Source organism: Anomalospiza imberbis, chromosome 6, assembly GCF_031753505.1.
Source record: "Anomalospiza imberbis isolate Cuckoo-Finch-1a 21T00152 chromosome 6, ASM3175350v1, whole genome shotgun sequence".
NCBI lineage: Eukaryota > Metazoa > Chordata > Aves > Passeriformes > Viduidae > Anomalospiza > Anomalospiza imberbis.
Window position 1 is genome coordinate 61,292,733 of NC_089686.1, and position 15,462 is coordinate 61,308,194.

Here is a 15,462-nt window from a genome sequence, read left to right on the forward strand (position 1 = left end):
TTGCTATCATCATTCGTGTTGTTATTGTTATTAATATTATTATATTTGTTTAAAATGTTGATGTTAGAAAACAAATTCTCAGTATGTTTAGTTTCGCCGTCTGGCTTCTCATTAGAAGAGCACAAGGGGATTAACAGCACCAGGGGCTAAACCCTTCTGTGTTATCTGGGGTGTGTGTCTCTCTGGGGCTCAGCTGCCTCCCAAGACATCACCATGAAACCCTTATTTCTGGGGCCTGGCAGGGCAAAGCCAGTGGGCACAGCCAAAACCACTGCCCTTTCACCCGTGTTTGGAGCATTCACTGCAAGGAGCCTTGCTCCCATGGTGCAGTTAACAGGCACTTTGCATTGCCTGCCAGCCACCTCCAGAAAAAGGATGAAGACAAATGAGGCCGGATCAAGACTCAGTCCCTGTCCCTCTGAAACCCTTGCAGGAAATGAGACCACGTGCTCTCACAGCAAACAGTGGCTCCAAGTGGAGCAAATTGGAGTCCCAACCCTTTTTAGGCGCTATTACCAGTCCAGTAAAGCAGCTAATAATAAAGGATTGCTGCTTTATTTCCTGCACTTAAATGAAAGAGACTGGCAAAGCCTTGCTAATCATTCCCAACACTGAAGCACTAGAGCAGCAGACAGGCTGCTGGAGAAAGGCAGGAATTTCCAGCAGGTTTGGACCTTTGAAGGATGGGAGTCCATGCCTTCATCTGAATAAAGTTTGAAGCACCCTCACCTCTCTAACCACAGCTCCCATAGTTCACAGCTACTTTAGATCCTCTTTAGCCTTCTCTGAGCCAGCTGCAGGGTCCTGGCAGGGACACAGGGGCTGACAGTACTTTGTGCTAGTTAGTGACCTATGCTCATGCCACAGCAAAGTCATTTCTAGTTCTGTGCTCCGTGTGGGTGGCACAGCTGGCACAACTGGACTTCTGCCACGGCTGGATTCCCAAAGGATGGCCCCAAGATGAGCCGGGGCACAGCACGGCCCTGCTGCTCCCCAGGAGTGAATTCAGCTCTGGAAGAGGAAGCGTGCACTTTGGAGAACTTCTGGCTCACCTCAACACTCCAGCAGGAGACAGCCAAACCCCAGAGGGAGAGCCCCTCCATGGGGAAGGGGATCCCCCAGTTCCCCCGAGGCTGTCCCCATGGCTCCATCGCTGCCGTGGCTGAGGTGCCTTGTGCAGGCTGCCCTGGAGCAGAGGCTGGGCAGAGCTGAAGAATAAAACAGGGATTCATTAAAAGGATCTCCTCCATGGATCCACCTTGGGCAGCAGCAGAGCCCAGCCAGGGCTGCACCCAAGATGAACCCAAATGGTCCCAAAATGCACGAGCGCTCCCGGGGGCTCTCACTGTGATCAGCTCTGCTCCATGGGCACACTGGAGTTCATTGTCCCATTCCAGCTTTAGCCCATGCAGTCCCATCCTGCTTGTTTTTCTCTCTCCAGCCCACGTTGTTGGTGCTCTTGGGCTGAGATTTGGGTCATTTGTCCTTGGTGCCCAGCTGGAGCAGGAATTGTTTTGTCTCCCTGCTCTGTGCAGAGAGCTCACCATCCCCTCGTGTGAAGCCCAGACCCACACACTGAAGCAGCACAGAATGTGAGAAATACAAAAGCTGAACCTGAGGCATCAGCTGGGTACAGGAGGATGCAGGAAGGTGGGAGGTCCCTCTGGCAGTGTTTCAGGCTGAGGTGTTTGCCATTAGAAAGGACAGGGGATGTGTTCCTGCAGGCAGCTGAAGGGCCCCTCAGGGTGCAGCATGCTGAGTTTGTTTGGTTCAGTTTTGGCCTGGGACCAAAACGAGGATGGACAGCCAGAGCCACGTCACCAGTGCCAGGCTGTCTGGGCCCCTGGACCTGCCCGTGGTGACAGGAGGTCACCACAGCTGCTGTGGGCTCAGGGCTTTGCTCTGCAGCTCGTCCAGCCCACCTGATCCCTCTGCTGGGGAACAGCAGCCCCTGGCCCCGGGATGAGCCGCTCAGTGAGCAAAGCCTGGAGAACACTGGAATTGCCTTTTTGCTTCTTTATCTTGCTGCTGACCAAAGCAATGGCAGCTCAAACTAAGCTCACTGCTGAGGAACTATGACTAGGTTACCATCATTGCTATTTAAAAGTGAGTTATGATGCTACTTATTAAAAACTACTAACATTATTAATTAATGTCCCATCTTGAAGTGATCTTATACCACTATCAGTGATAAAGGCACTTATATTTGTGCCCTTTCCTAAAATGGTAGTTTATACTGGAGGAGCCACTCTACTTGTAGTGCCAGACATGTTGCTTCTGGATACCTGCAGAAATGCAGGGTAACTTGCCCCTCAGGAACGTTTTATTTAGTCACACAGCCCTTTGAAGTGAAAGGGTAACCATTTCTGATCATAACCTTGGCTTTGCATTTCTAGTAGTTATCCTTTAATTGTGTTACCCTGTTTGAAATAGATTCGTAATTGGAAAACAACAATTTGATGTTCCCTGATGCATACTCTGACATGCATTATTTGCTTTTTATTCCAAGATAAATGTTGTCTGCAATTCTATCAAAGAAAAGAGAAAAATAAAACCAAAGTGAAACGTCTGTAGCAATTTTGGACATGTGAGAAGCATCAGCAACTAGTGCTGGGTGGGAAAAATAATATTGTGATAGTATAAAATAATAATAATTAGTGGTGTCAGTGGAAAGAAGAGATGTGGAAGGGGAAAGGGCTCCAGCTCTGCTCCTGCAGAAGCCGTCTCTGTTCCACATGGTGGTGTCTAAATACTGAGCTGGGTACCAGCTGAACCTGAGTGAGGGATGGGCCTTTGAAATTGCACTGAAGCACAGAAGATGCAGAAGCAGAGTCTCCAGCCTTCCCGCTAACTGTGGAATAATTACTGAGGTCAGTACAAGTCCATGGAGTGCAGGGCCCTTTCCTCATACCCTACAGGACAGAACACACACCCAGGCAGAACAGTGGTTTTATTTCTTCCTTCTTGGGCAGGTTCAAACAAATCCAGACCAGTGGTAACTTCTACCCATGCCACCTTTATCTGGGATTTCTGAGAGAGAAGCTCCCTCCAGCTTGGCTGCATCAGCTGCACTTTACAGCCCTACAAGCACGTGTGCACACACACCTTAGTGAGATCTGGCTCAGCCCTGCCCCGTTTGGAGCCCTGTGCAGACAGAAATGAAATAAGTTACAGGTGCAGTGCCAGTGAGTTAGGTTCTGCCACTCTGCAGCAAAAATAGAACTTCCAGCCAAGGATGTGCTCAGAGGGTGGACAGGGAAAACCGTGTCAGCCCAGTCTGGGTCCGAGGTGCCTGGGTGGGATGGAGTGCGCACACAGAGCTGGGGGCTGCAGCCCTCTCCCAGCACAGAGGATATTGCAGACATTTTCTGCAGCAGCTCCTGTGATAGATGTCCTCTGACAGCAGCCCTGCATCCTCATCTGCTCCAAACCACAGCCAGCCCAATCTTTACTTCAAGAAGTCAGCAGGTCACAGACAAGAAATCACCACAGGGGAGTCATAAAGCAGAGGTAGTTGGCACAGGCTAGGCTGGATCAATTTGGCCTTCCTGGGGTTTTTGATAAAAGCAAAACCAAACCCTCAAACCCAATAGGAAGAAAACCTCTTGTGAAAAATAAAATTCTGGTGTTGTCTGGAGATATAACCAACTTCCACTGGTATAAACTACTGCTTTCTACCCAGTTTGTTTATCTGACCATGTCCAATGGAAAGCACAAGGAAAGGCATCTGTTCTGCTTGTGCCTGTCTGGCGGCCCTGTCCCCATCTCCAAGCCCCATCCTGAGCTCCAAAGGGAAATGTAAGTACTGAAGTTCAGATCCAGACATTTGGCACTTCAGGCCTCTCTGGATCCTTAGGGAACAATCCTGCAAAGGTCACCCAGCACTGCATTTTGGGAATCCCCCAACGGAAGGGATTTTATTGTGGGTGTACACTGCACACTCTGTAGCTCCTTAGGATCACGAGACCTTGGGCACAATCTCTCCTCCTGATTCACACATAACCAGTGAGGGTGAGTGGTGTCTTTGTCCAAACAGGTCTGTCAGTCTCAGCATTTCATCCTGACGCGTTTCACCTGGGCAGAACACACCTCTTTGCTTGGCTTCCTCCACTGCTCTAAGCACTTTCACTCACATCACCAGGACTGTTATTAGGAGCTCACTGGTGAGATGTGGAACAGTGCAGCTGAGGTCTGGGGCTCCCTCCGTGCTGGCAATTTAAGGAGCCTGCTCGGCTGGAGGTGAGGCATCCTGCACAGGTGTATTTAACAGAGAACTGTCTCGGACTTTTTTTCTCTTTTCTTAGAGACTGAACTCCCAGGAAGCAGCACAAAGATAACAAGTGAAAACTAAGCCAAAATATAATCACTCTAATTATAATGACTACTAGAAAGAGATGGTTAAGAGAGAAGTTCCAGGAGCATTGAAGTCAGCTGTCAAGATCCAGCCCATCTGATTGAAAACTGACAAGCAAGTCAGCTGAGAGAGCACTGCCATGTTATAAAACAGAAGGAGAGGAGCAGTTTGGAGGCTTGATAGTGGGGTTTTGGGGGTGTTGTTTTTTTTTTTTTTGTTTTGTTTTGGTTTTTTTTGGGTTTTTTTTTGTTTTTTTTTTTTTAAGCTACAAACTTACAACAGAAAATGGGTGAAGTGAGAAGAAAACTCATTCTCACCTGGATTATAAGGTACTCTAATGCAGGATTAATTAGAAAAGGAAATGGTGAATTAAGAAAACTTATGTTTTCTGAAATTTGGTAAAATCTTATTTTCTACCTTTAAGCCAAGTGGTTATGTTAAAAGGTTTCTCAGATGACTTGTGAGGCCTTAAAAGCTGTGAATGAAATAGGATCTTTGAATTCCCAGTGATTTCTCTTTGAGGATTTAAGTTGTGATGGTGCTGGTAGCCGGCTTACCCAGGCTGCACAGCTGGTGCTTGTTGGTGTATATATATATATATATATCTATATATATATATACACACACTCTTTTTAATATGTTAAGTGATGTTGTCTACTTCATGGTTCTAATTCAGCAGCTGAAACAATGAATTTAAAAGTAGGTAGAGCTATCAGTTAAAATGGAAGAATAACAAGGAGAAATTGAAAGATGATAGAATTGCTTTTACTTCAGGTTGCAGGCTGGAGCTCTGCATGGAGCCACTCTCAGGAGGTTGCAGTAGGTAATGCTGACATCTGTGGGTGAGATGGAGAGCTGAGCTTAGGACACAAGTTGTTAATACTGTCCTAACTAGAGCTTAGAGAGGCAAGCCACTCGGTGTGGGATCCAGATTTCATCCGCTGCTGAGTACATGCACAGGGCTACCCAAGGGAAGAAGAGAATTAAGGCAATTTTCTCACCACTTGGTTATGGTAGGAGAACCAGGGAAAGTCCCTGTCTCTCTTGTCTTTTCCCTACCCCAGCCCAACACCTTAGGCCAGGCTGTTCTGGCTGCTGGTGTAGCTGCTCTGGTAAAATGCTGAGTACTGCCCCGTTTGTCTGGGAAAGTTTTCCATTTTGCCAGGAGAGCAGGGCCCTGCTGTGAGTGCCACCTTGCCTACCCAATACCGCCTTTCTGAGGCAATGCTCAGGCAGGAGATCTAAACCAAGCTTGCACAGTGGAAAGTAAAATGCAAATGTATCTATAAAAATGTGCTGCTCTCCTCTGAAAGGACTAGCAATCGTCGAGGTGTTTGAGGGGTTGGGTGTGAAGCTCTTATAAATCCCCAAAAGAAAATCAGTTCCTCTTAAGTGCAAATCTTGTGCCTGAGTCAGCTCTGTTGCAGCCTCGTGGCTGTGGGTAACACTTCTCTTGTCCTGTGCTCGACTTCTGAATGTGTCCATGAATTCCTCTCTGAGGAGTGCCCCAGCTCTGGGGTCGCATCTCTTGGAGGTGCACCACGGAACTCATGACAGGTTTGCAGTAAGCTGATGCCCTCTGCTGGGTGTGAGGGACTAGAAACATGGAAATGCCCTATTTTAGAGAGGCATAATGGCACAAAACTCCTTCCAACAGTGAACTGGACAGTTTAATGGCAAGGGTTCACACCCCCCTACCATATTTTTGAATACATGTTGGAGGGCAGCTGAGGATTTGAAATCTAATTTGTGTCTGTTTGATTTGAGATCTAATAACAGTAGTTCTGGTTATGGCTTCCACATTGGTGAATGTTAGATGCAATTTGTAATTAATGATCTTTGAATATATGAATTTCAATGAACTGTTCCTCTGCTATCAGCTGGATTTAAAAGAATGTATAATTTGAAGCTGGAGAGAAGTGCCTGAAGGGGCCTTTATTTAAAGTTAGTGTGGTATTGGTTAGAAACCAGAATAAACCTTTATTTAGTGTGGTATTGGTTAGAAACCAGACTAAAGATGAACAAAGCTTTCAGAATGTTTGCTTGAGGAGTTATTGGGAGAAAAGACCTGGATCATGAGGGACAAGCTACTGTATGTCAGCACACCCTATATTCCACTGAGAGATCAGCTGAAAAATGCTGGAACTGCATGTATGGAGACACAAATATGACAAAAGAAAATTGGGAGTTTTAGGGGAAAACAAATTAAAGCTGGAGATGCGTGTTTGTGTTTTGCCATGAGACTGAGAGCTCAGGCCTTGATGCGGACTGCTGCAGCTGCTTCTGTCACACACCAAGGGACAGATGTCCACCCAACCTCTCTGGAGCTCTGTCACTATGGGATTTCAGTGACAGTGTTTGTGCCGCTCTTTATTGGTCCATTCTGGCTAATATGAGTAATGCCTATGAGAGAAGGCTAAAAGGAACAATAAAACAGATCTGAAATAGGTAAATATTTGTCACCTTAACTGCTTTCTTCTTTTCCTTTAGAAGCTTTAATTCTGACTTCTGGATTTACAAAATTACAATGTTGTGTAGGTCTGTCCACTTCCAGCTCTTTCTGATGTCTTGAATGGTAAGAGATTCAAGAAATTAGAAAGCGTCCTATTACTTCATTACTGAAGTAATGAATTGAATTGATTAAAAAACCCAAATTCATGCTGTGTCTAAGGGTAAGGCTATAACATACTCCCAAAGATAAATGTCTTTTTGTAGCATAATGCTGAAAAAGTTAATGTAAAGCTTCTCTGAGTGAATTACCTGACTGCACTATACTGTTGTTTGAGTATTTAAGACACAATCCCAAGGGATACTTAACTGGTTTTAAATGTTCTGCTTCATGAAGGGGTACTGTCCCTTTGTGGCACCTCTGGTCTGAGCACAGGTTTGTGCAGCAACTCTCACAGGGTCAACAGAACAACCCTCAGTGGCTTTTGAAGATGTTAAACGTGCCCATTTTCTAAATGTGAAGTGAAGTTTGCTCTGTGTGAGAAGTGTTAAGGACTGGCTTGGTTTCTTGGACAATTCTGGAGCTTCTGTCCCATAAACTCAAACTGATTCATGGGATATGTATGCATTCTTCATAAACCAGAGTCTTTTATTGTCATTGCTTTTTGTCCCTTGAATATGTAAACTTTGCCAAGGCATACATTTTTGCAATTAATACCAAAAGGAAAGTTTTAATACAGCCACTGAGGTACACCTACAGTCGGCTTCACTGCATGCAGAACTTAAACTGGTTATAAATTTTGGATTTTATGGAAAGTAGTTTCCTTTGGCTCTACTGAAATAATGTCCTGTTTAACAGGCTTAGGTGAGTAATTCTGGCAGATGGGGAAGTACATGTGCTGCTGGAAGTCACATGCTCACTCACTTTAGATGGTGACAAAATAGTTTGTGTGGTGTTTATAAAAACAGCAAAAAGAGAAATTCATGCTGTAAGCAGGTTAAATCTAGCAAGATGGTAAAGTTTGACTTGTAACAATGTCTTTTAAGAGAAAAATGGTTGTGAGGCATATGGAACTGCATAAAAACATGCTGAACTTAGTGACACACTACAGCCTAGGCGTGTTAAGGAAATGCAGCTAAATGGACATGTCCTAAATAAGTTAGGAGAACACGTGAACAGCCGACAACAAAATGACATTTTTTTACCAGAAAAAAACTTAAACCCTAAGTGTCCTTAGGGACAGTACTCACTATTTGTAGTTTTAGGAAACAAGTGTTTTATTTGGGAAAGTAATCACCTGCTAGTGCAGCTGTAAAACGAGAGGCTGAATGTACTAACTTTGCACAGACTTAATGGAGATGGAGCCATACTGTTCCAATAAAGAGATGCTCTAGGCAACTTAAGGTACTGGTAGTTGGGGAATCCAAAATCTGGCTGAAGGGGTTAGACTCATCACACACATGGAAGCCTGTTAAGTTTATTAACAATGGACACTGCCAACTCTGGTCTAATTAAAACAAAATAATAAACACATGTAAATGACACAACTCAAACAGCTTTTCCCCTCTCACTCTCCTGGAAGTTACCTGTTTATATTTGCTTAAGAGATGAAACAGTGAGAGACATCCGCTGCAACACCTGCCAATGCTCTGGCCAAAAACAAAAAGTCTGATTATTTTTATAACAGATTTAATAAAAATGTAGCATCTCAGTGCTTATATCCCAGCAGGACCAGCAGATGTCAGCAGAACTCAAAGCATAGCTTTGGATTTTGGCAAGGCAACATTCATGACACTTACCAGAACAGAAAAAGTTCTGCTGAGCACATTGCAAAATTATACAACTTTACCAAGTAAGCCTGCAAGAACTTAACAGCATTATTGAAAAATTGTGACCTAACAAACATGCAGATCTTCCAAGTCATCAAAGAATAGGAAATTTATACAAAACACAACAAAAATACAAGGAATACAAAGGTTACTAAAACTTAAATTTATAGAATCTTTTCAATAAGTTTTGTTATAGTGTAAAAGTTTAATATTATGAAGACAGATAATGTATCAACCAAAGATAGTTTCCATTCATCTAGGTTTTTTTTTTTGGTAACAGTCTAGATAATCCTGGTTTGGAAACAGAAACTCAAGTTCATTTCAGCTGCATATAAACCTTAAGAATCAGTAAAAAGAGAAAGAAACTGGGAGAGGGCTGTTGGAAGTACTGGTTCAGTCCAATTACAGACTGATAACAGACCAAAATTATTTTAATTTTGTTCTACAGAAACCAACAAATAGTAAGTAATACTTTAACACAATGCCTTGACAGCCTAATTTCAATATTTTAATACGAATTCATATGAATTAATATGAATTCATAAGGATAACCTGACCTCAAATCCTACTAATTGGGATGAGACCTGAGCAACTAAATGCTTTTGACTCCTTTTTAAGTGAACAGGATTGGATTTATCAGGTGTAGCTTCAATACTCTATAGAAGACACAGTATTCACTATTAATACTAGAAAGAGAGTTCTTTTAACACTGCATGTAAATTCACTGAGAACTTTCACAGCATTTCACATAAAACAGATCAAAACCCATGAGATCCTGAAATTGAGAAGGAGAAATGAGGAATACGCAGAGACGGTACGTCCCATAAAACAGTGAAGAACAGCGAGTGGCTCAGGATAGATCACACTGGAATTCAGCACCCTGTACTTGAGTACAGCTGCTCAGTGAGACCCTACCTGCATGGCTAAGAAGCCTGAATTCAGTGCAGAACTCCAGTGTGAAAAGACAGCAGTATGGTTATGTCCATAACCACACTGAGAATGACTGTGAAAGTGAGCACATCCATCACGTGGGTCCTGACCAGTCCCAACAGCTTCCACGAAATCAAATGCTGCACGTGCTGTGTTTAACCAGAGCCTGGCCCACCCATCCAGGATGGAATAACGCCCATGTCCCCTACCCAACGTGCTTGTTCCTGATGATCTCCCCTCCCTCTATCTCGATCTGCTCGTAGAGCCACTTGCGGTCGCAGCGACACTCGGTGCCGCACTTGTTGGAGCCGCACTTGGGGCAGGCGTAGAAGCAGCCCAGGCAGTCTTCATCCAGGCAGTCACACAGGTCCATCCCGCTGTACAGCAGCAGCCCCTGGCTGTCGTACACCTTACTCTTGGCTGGAATAACTTGCCTGGACAATGAAAAACAAACAGGTATTTTCCGTGTTAAAATCCACTTATTATTGATGCCAAGGTGCTGGTATTTCTTAGGCAGGAAGGAAGAAAGGAACTTCTTGGAAAGGAAGTTTTCCTTTCATCTTTAACGTGTGTTTTTTCACAGAGGTGTGTACAGCTTTCCAGTGGCTAAAAGCTTTGCATCACTTCTGTGAATGCCTCCAGTGCAAAGCCAGGACAAGAGGGGAGTTTGCTTTCTTCAGGTGTTCACTTTAACACTGTTCATTTCAAAGATATACATATCTTACTGTATTTGGTAACATGTGTCAGTGCTAATCGTATCTCCACCCTGGGCCCAAACTAAGCAGAAGAAACAGAGGCACAGGGAAGGATGTGTAGCTGGTGAGCAGCACATTTAGTCTCTGTTTCTGTCTGGCACAGTTACACTTAATGTGATGCAATGCATTAGTGTGACATTTCTTGCATATTTTGACAAATAGAAAATGTCTTTTTTTTTTAATCAGTCACATTAGGAGGTTGTAACTTGTTATCTAGTGTTATTCAATTTGGATATTAACTTTGTTTTACGAAAGGAAGGTTAAAGTCCTAACTTGCACACTTTTGTTTACCAAGTGTAACTACTGAGTTTACAGAAGGATGATGACCAATATTTTCAGTGTAGCCTACTTGATCTTACAGCGCTCAAATTTATCTTATTATCAGGAATTTAGTTTATGCATGTATTAGTAACTGCATCTGTGGTCTGTATAGTATTGTGCCTGACAAACACCTTTTTGTGTTTGCCTGAAATATGAACTGTAAGCTAACATTTCATCTTCTCTTTTATTTATCTCAGGAATGAGAGGGATCTTCAACATCCCTAAAACCAAGAACCCAATCCATACACACACAGACACCCACACTGATAATGTTACAGGCTGACCATTGAGGCAATTTTATTTTCAAATGAAAGTTAATGTAAATACAACTAACAAATTACCTGTCTGAATTAAACACTGAGATTTTTGTTTGCCTTCTTTTTTCCCTTTTACTGGTCTCTGGAGTGAACTCAGTCTGTCGTCCTGGGTTAGCAAACTGGAGAGACTTTAAAGCCTTGGCTGTACGCCCCTGAAAGAAGAGAAAATGTCACTTAATTATAAATACAAATTTTAAAAAAATATCCAGTCAAGGATATTGTCATAACCTAGATGAATTCTTGACTTATGATTCTATGACTTCCCAGGGGAAACAACTTAAAATTTTTATGCTGGAGAACTACTCCTGTATCTGACCCCAGCAACACAACCTTTGTAGTAGCAGTTTTAATCAATGCTTTCAAATCATCCTCCTAATCACACTGACATCTAATTGAAAAACACAGCAGGGGAACAGCTCCTAGGATGCAACTCCTCTTTCACAGGGTGCATCCAGGCAAGCTCTTGCTGTTTTGGTTGCCCACACCACAGGTTCCCTGTGCACAGCCTGAGCACTGCACCCAGCAAGGCACCAGCCATGCTCAGCACCTGGAGGACTGTCCTCCCACGCCCTTTCACCAGTGCCCCGACCAAATGCCACGGCCTTCACAGCCCAGACACCACAACAGGAGAACACTTAATGCCCCTCAGTGCAGGCTCATTTTGTAATGAACTGCAAGAGAAACACCTTTTTTTTTGCTTTTAACTGAAGAGACATCTTTAGAAGCAACTTCTGCAGTGCTTGGTTTCAAGCACAGGAGTTTACTGTTTGCAAGGCTTGAATAACAGCTTAAAATACTGGCAGCAGCCTGGTATTGGCATGAATTTATAAGCAGACACAATTCTCCAAAACTTAGAGGCCGTATTATTCAATTAGAGAAGATTTTTAAGGTCCTCCAAACAAAGGTTTAAATACAGTAAACTCCTGCACATCTAAAAGACTACATCCTTTCTTATTTCTATGAGAGAAAAATTTCATTTCTTTATGTAGTAGACTCCAATAGCTTGCAGAGTACAGAGGGGATGGGAAAGCTGATCCATATACATACATCTGGATCCAGCCTTCTCCTTTGTCGCTCCTCAGGCTCCACATCCACACTTCCATTTATTATCTGCATACATTTGGGACAAAGCTTCCAACCAGGAACAAACTGCCTCCCAAACTTGGCACTTAGAAAAGCTGCATCGTCCAAGTCAATGGCTCTCAAGTTTTTCTTTGACAGTTTTCTGTGGATGTTAAAGGGATCACAACAGGATTTTTGTAAGTCTTCAAACCGTTCAATGTAAATTTTGGCATGGTGGAGGCAGATTGTGTTGCTCTCGGACAGGGTTATCCCAGTCCTCAGCTGAAGCAGCAGGAGGTCAGATGAAGAGATGTCTTGTTTGGTCTTGAAGCCAGTGTGACGGGTGTAATAGGTCTTATGGCATTCATTGGTAGCTTGGAGCTGAACTCCAACTGAACAAGGATCCATTTTACTTTATCACAACTTCTCTCAATTGTTTTGCCCCAGAAAAATCTTTGAAGCCTTCAGGAGTTTCTGTGAGGATCACCCTAGAGAAAGCATTAAAATCCATCAGATTTGCAATGCAAACTTTTATCCATAAGCCTGACATACTGGATTTAAGTAATTTAAAAAACATGTGAAGGAATTATAGCCTTCTAGTCCAGATAAAACAAAAAGATACTAATTTTATTCTGGAATCAAACCATGCATTTTCTATTCCTTTTAGAGGCTTTTTTTTTTTTTTTTTTGCTAAAATAAGTATATATTCAAAATGTTTAGTAGCATGACTGCCTCAAGAGCAATCTGGGAGCAAGGTCCAAGGTGGGTGAATTGTTCACACAGCAGCCTGCTCTGGTCATTGGTTTTCCTGGGGATCCCCTTTCTCGGGACAATCCCTGCCAGCCAAATCCTGACTACCCACAGAAAGAGACTGCTGCTGGCTACACAGCTCACCCACCCTGTTTCCAAGGAGCTTCTAAGCAGGGAAAAAAGCTGCAGAAGGTGGGCTGCCCAGGCTGGCTGGTGTCAGTCAGCAATTCCCATCCAGCAGCACTTTCCATGTGCATCAGGAGCAGGCCAACACCCTGGATCACCCTGAGCCGTTCCAAGAACCAGGCTGGGCTTTGCACCAAGGTTGGCAGCGCCAGATGAGAGCATTTTTGGGGTCATGTGGCCTTTGTGTGCAGCCCTCTGTTGGGCAGTTATTTCATAGTTATACACTAATACCAAACCAAATTACCAACTGCCAAGTGAGCCACTGCACACTGATGTTGGAGCCCTGGCTGCTGAGCATTTCAGACTTTCTGTGCTGGCAGGCACTGACCCCCAGGAGAACACTGCACTGACCTGAGGCTGTGGAGAAGGCTTCCAAAATGGAATGACAGAACTGGGATTATTCAGACTGGGTGTTTGAATAGAAGTGTGTAATATCACAGGGTGGAAAACTCAGTTTAATGTTTTAGAATACAGTAATATATATAAAGCAAGATGGAGGTTTTAGGGCAGTGGCTGGTCCTTCTTCTTAACCTTCTTCTCCATGGGTTTGAGTGGTTTTGTGTAATTGGATAAAAAAGTCCACATTGCATGACTGGTTATTGGGTTAAAAGTAACAATAATTTAGGTCTCACACCCTGTTTGTTGCTAGCCCAGTGCTGGCCCTAACACACCACAGCCTGAGCCCATCTTGCACTATTTTCACTACAACATAAAAAAAAATAAACTTGTACAAAAAGAAAGGAGTGACTTGCTCTGAAATCCTGCAAAAACCTTAATTACAATGAGTGTAGCTTAACTGGGAGGTTTATGTTCACCTACACCCTCTCCTGCAAAGACAAAACTCAGACAAATGGAAAAGCAGGGTGCTGGTTGTGTCTGGGAGGGATCAAATTCTTCACAGTGGCTGGCGTGTGAATGATTTTTTAATCGTTTTTAAAAGACCACCTATCAAACTTCACCATCTAAGTGGGCCAGCTCTAAGGACAATCTTTTTTCGTTGGCTGCACAAAGTTTGTGTTTCAAGCCAAGGTAACTGGTGCTGTTAATGAGCAAAGTTCACTGCAGCTGAGTTAACATTTTAACAGCATTTAGGCAATACCAAGTAACTTTACTCAAAGAAGTCTGTTACAGCAAGCCTGCTTCAAGCGCTACTGTGCATTTTTGACTGATTCCTGCCGTGAGGTGGGGTTTGTGTGCATGGCTGAAACTCACCGTGTCAACATACAAGTGATAGTCTGAATTTTCAAAATTTGCACATGGATTGTAAGTCAGGACTCCTGGACGATGTTCTTATAGAGAAACCGTATTTGTCTTCTGTGGGGGGCGGGATAGGAAATAATGATTACGACGTCAGGTATCTGTTCTGCCCTCCATGCTATGTGACAGTCCCTACATTGAACTGCAGAAAACACAGCACGTCTGGCACCTCGCTTTGTTCAGACGAGCCTGCTGCTGGCGGAGCTCAGGCACCGCTTAGCCCGCAGCGATTCTCGCTGGACGTCCAGCGCGCTTCCTTCCCCGCGGCCGGAGCACGCGGCTGCCTCTCCTGCGAGTCCTCCTCGGCGGAGAGAGCACAGCGCCGGGAGCCCGGCTCCCCGAGGCCCGCAGGCGAGGGCCCCCGAGCGCCCGCCGCAGCCCGAGCTCTCGGAGGGGCGGCGCGGCCGAGCCCGGGCAAGGAGGAGCCGGCCCCGCACCGCCCCGCCAACGTCCCGGGCACACCCCGGGCCGCCCCGCTCCCTCCCCGCGGGCTGCGTGCCGCCGTGCCGGTACCTCCGTGTGCCGCCGTGCCGCTGCCCGGCCGTGGGCTCGGTCCCTGCGCGCTGCCCGGCGGGCGGCGGCCATCAGCGGCGCGGCGCCACAGAGCCGCGGGGCGGCGGGAGCGGCGCTTCCGCCCGGCGGGCGGCGACAGCGACACCTGGCGGCGCGGAGGGGGCGGCCCCGGCCGGAGGGGCCCGGCGCTTCCCGGCGCTTCCCGGCGCTTTTCGGCCTTTCCCGGCGCTTCCCGGCGCTTTTCGGCCTTTCCCGGTGTTTCCCGGCGCTTTTCGGCCTTTCCCGGTGTTTCCCGGTGCTTTTCGGCCTTTCCCGGTGTTTCCCGGGGCCGGTGCTGAGCGGAGGGCCGCGGCCTGCTGCGGGCTCCGCCGGGCTGCAGAGCAGCGGCGGCGGCGCGGCAGAGGGAGGCCGGCACTGACCGGGCCCGGGGCCGGACCGGGACTCGGGAGTGCCCTCTGCTGTACCGGGAATACCCTGTGCTGTACCGGGAATACCCTGTGCTGTACCGGGAGTGCCCCGTGCTGTACCGGGAATACCCTGTGCTATACCGGGTATGCCCTGTGCTGTCCCGGGAGTGCCCCGTGCTGTACCGGGAGTGCCCTGTGCTGTACCGGGAATACCCTGTGCTGTACCGGGAGTGCCCCGTGCTGTACCGGGAGTGCCCCGTGCTGTACCGGGAGTGCCCTGTGCTGTACCGGGAATACCCTGTGCTGTCCCGGGAATACCCCTGTGCTGTCCC

At 45.8% G+C, this 15,462-nt stretch overlaps 1 protein-coding gene across 1 annotated transcript; it reads right to left on the bottom strand.

Annotated features, from left to right (window-relative positions):
* Positions 1-8,475: 8,475 nt before the first annotated feature.
* On the bottom strand, positions 8,476-12,505 carry ARL14EP (ADP ribosylation factor like GTPase 14 effector protein). Its single transcript, XM_068194819.1, has 3 exons — positions 12,003-12,505; positions 10,980-11,107; positions 8,476-9,996 (listed from the first exon to the last, which is right to left on the bottom strand). The coding sequence occupies exons 1-3, from the start codon at positions 12,423-12,425 to the stop codon at positions 9,768-9,770; spliced, it is 780 nt and encodes a 259-aa protein (XP_068050920.1). The 5' UTR covers positions 12,426-12,505; the 3' UTR covers positions 8,476-9,767.
* Between the last annotated feature and the right edge of the window lie 2,957 nt (positions 12,506-15,462).

What these genes read in the sequence shown, in the direction of transcription:
- ARL14EP (XM_068194819.1), bottom strand. Translation starts at nt 12,425, where the DNA reads ATGGATCCTTGTTCAGTTGGAGTTCAGCTCCAAGCTACCAATGAATGC. An exon ending in GGAGAAGGCTGGATCCAGAT is followed by an intron (nt 11,108 to 12,002) that starts GTATGTATATGG and finishes CTCTTCTTTCAG; the next exon opens with GGGCGTACAGCCAAGGCTTT. An exon ending in TCAGTGTTTAATTCAGACAG is followed by an intron (nt 9,997 to 10,979) that starts GTAATTTGTTAG and finishes TTCATTGTCCAG; the next exon opens with GCAAGTTATTCCAGCCAAGA.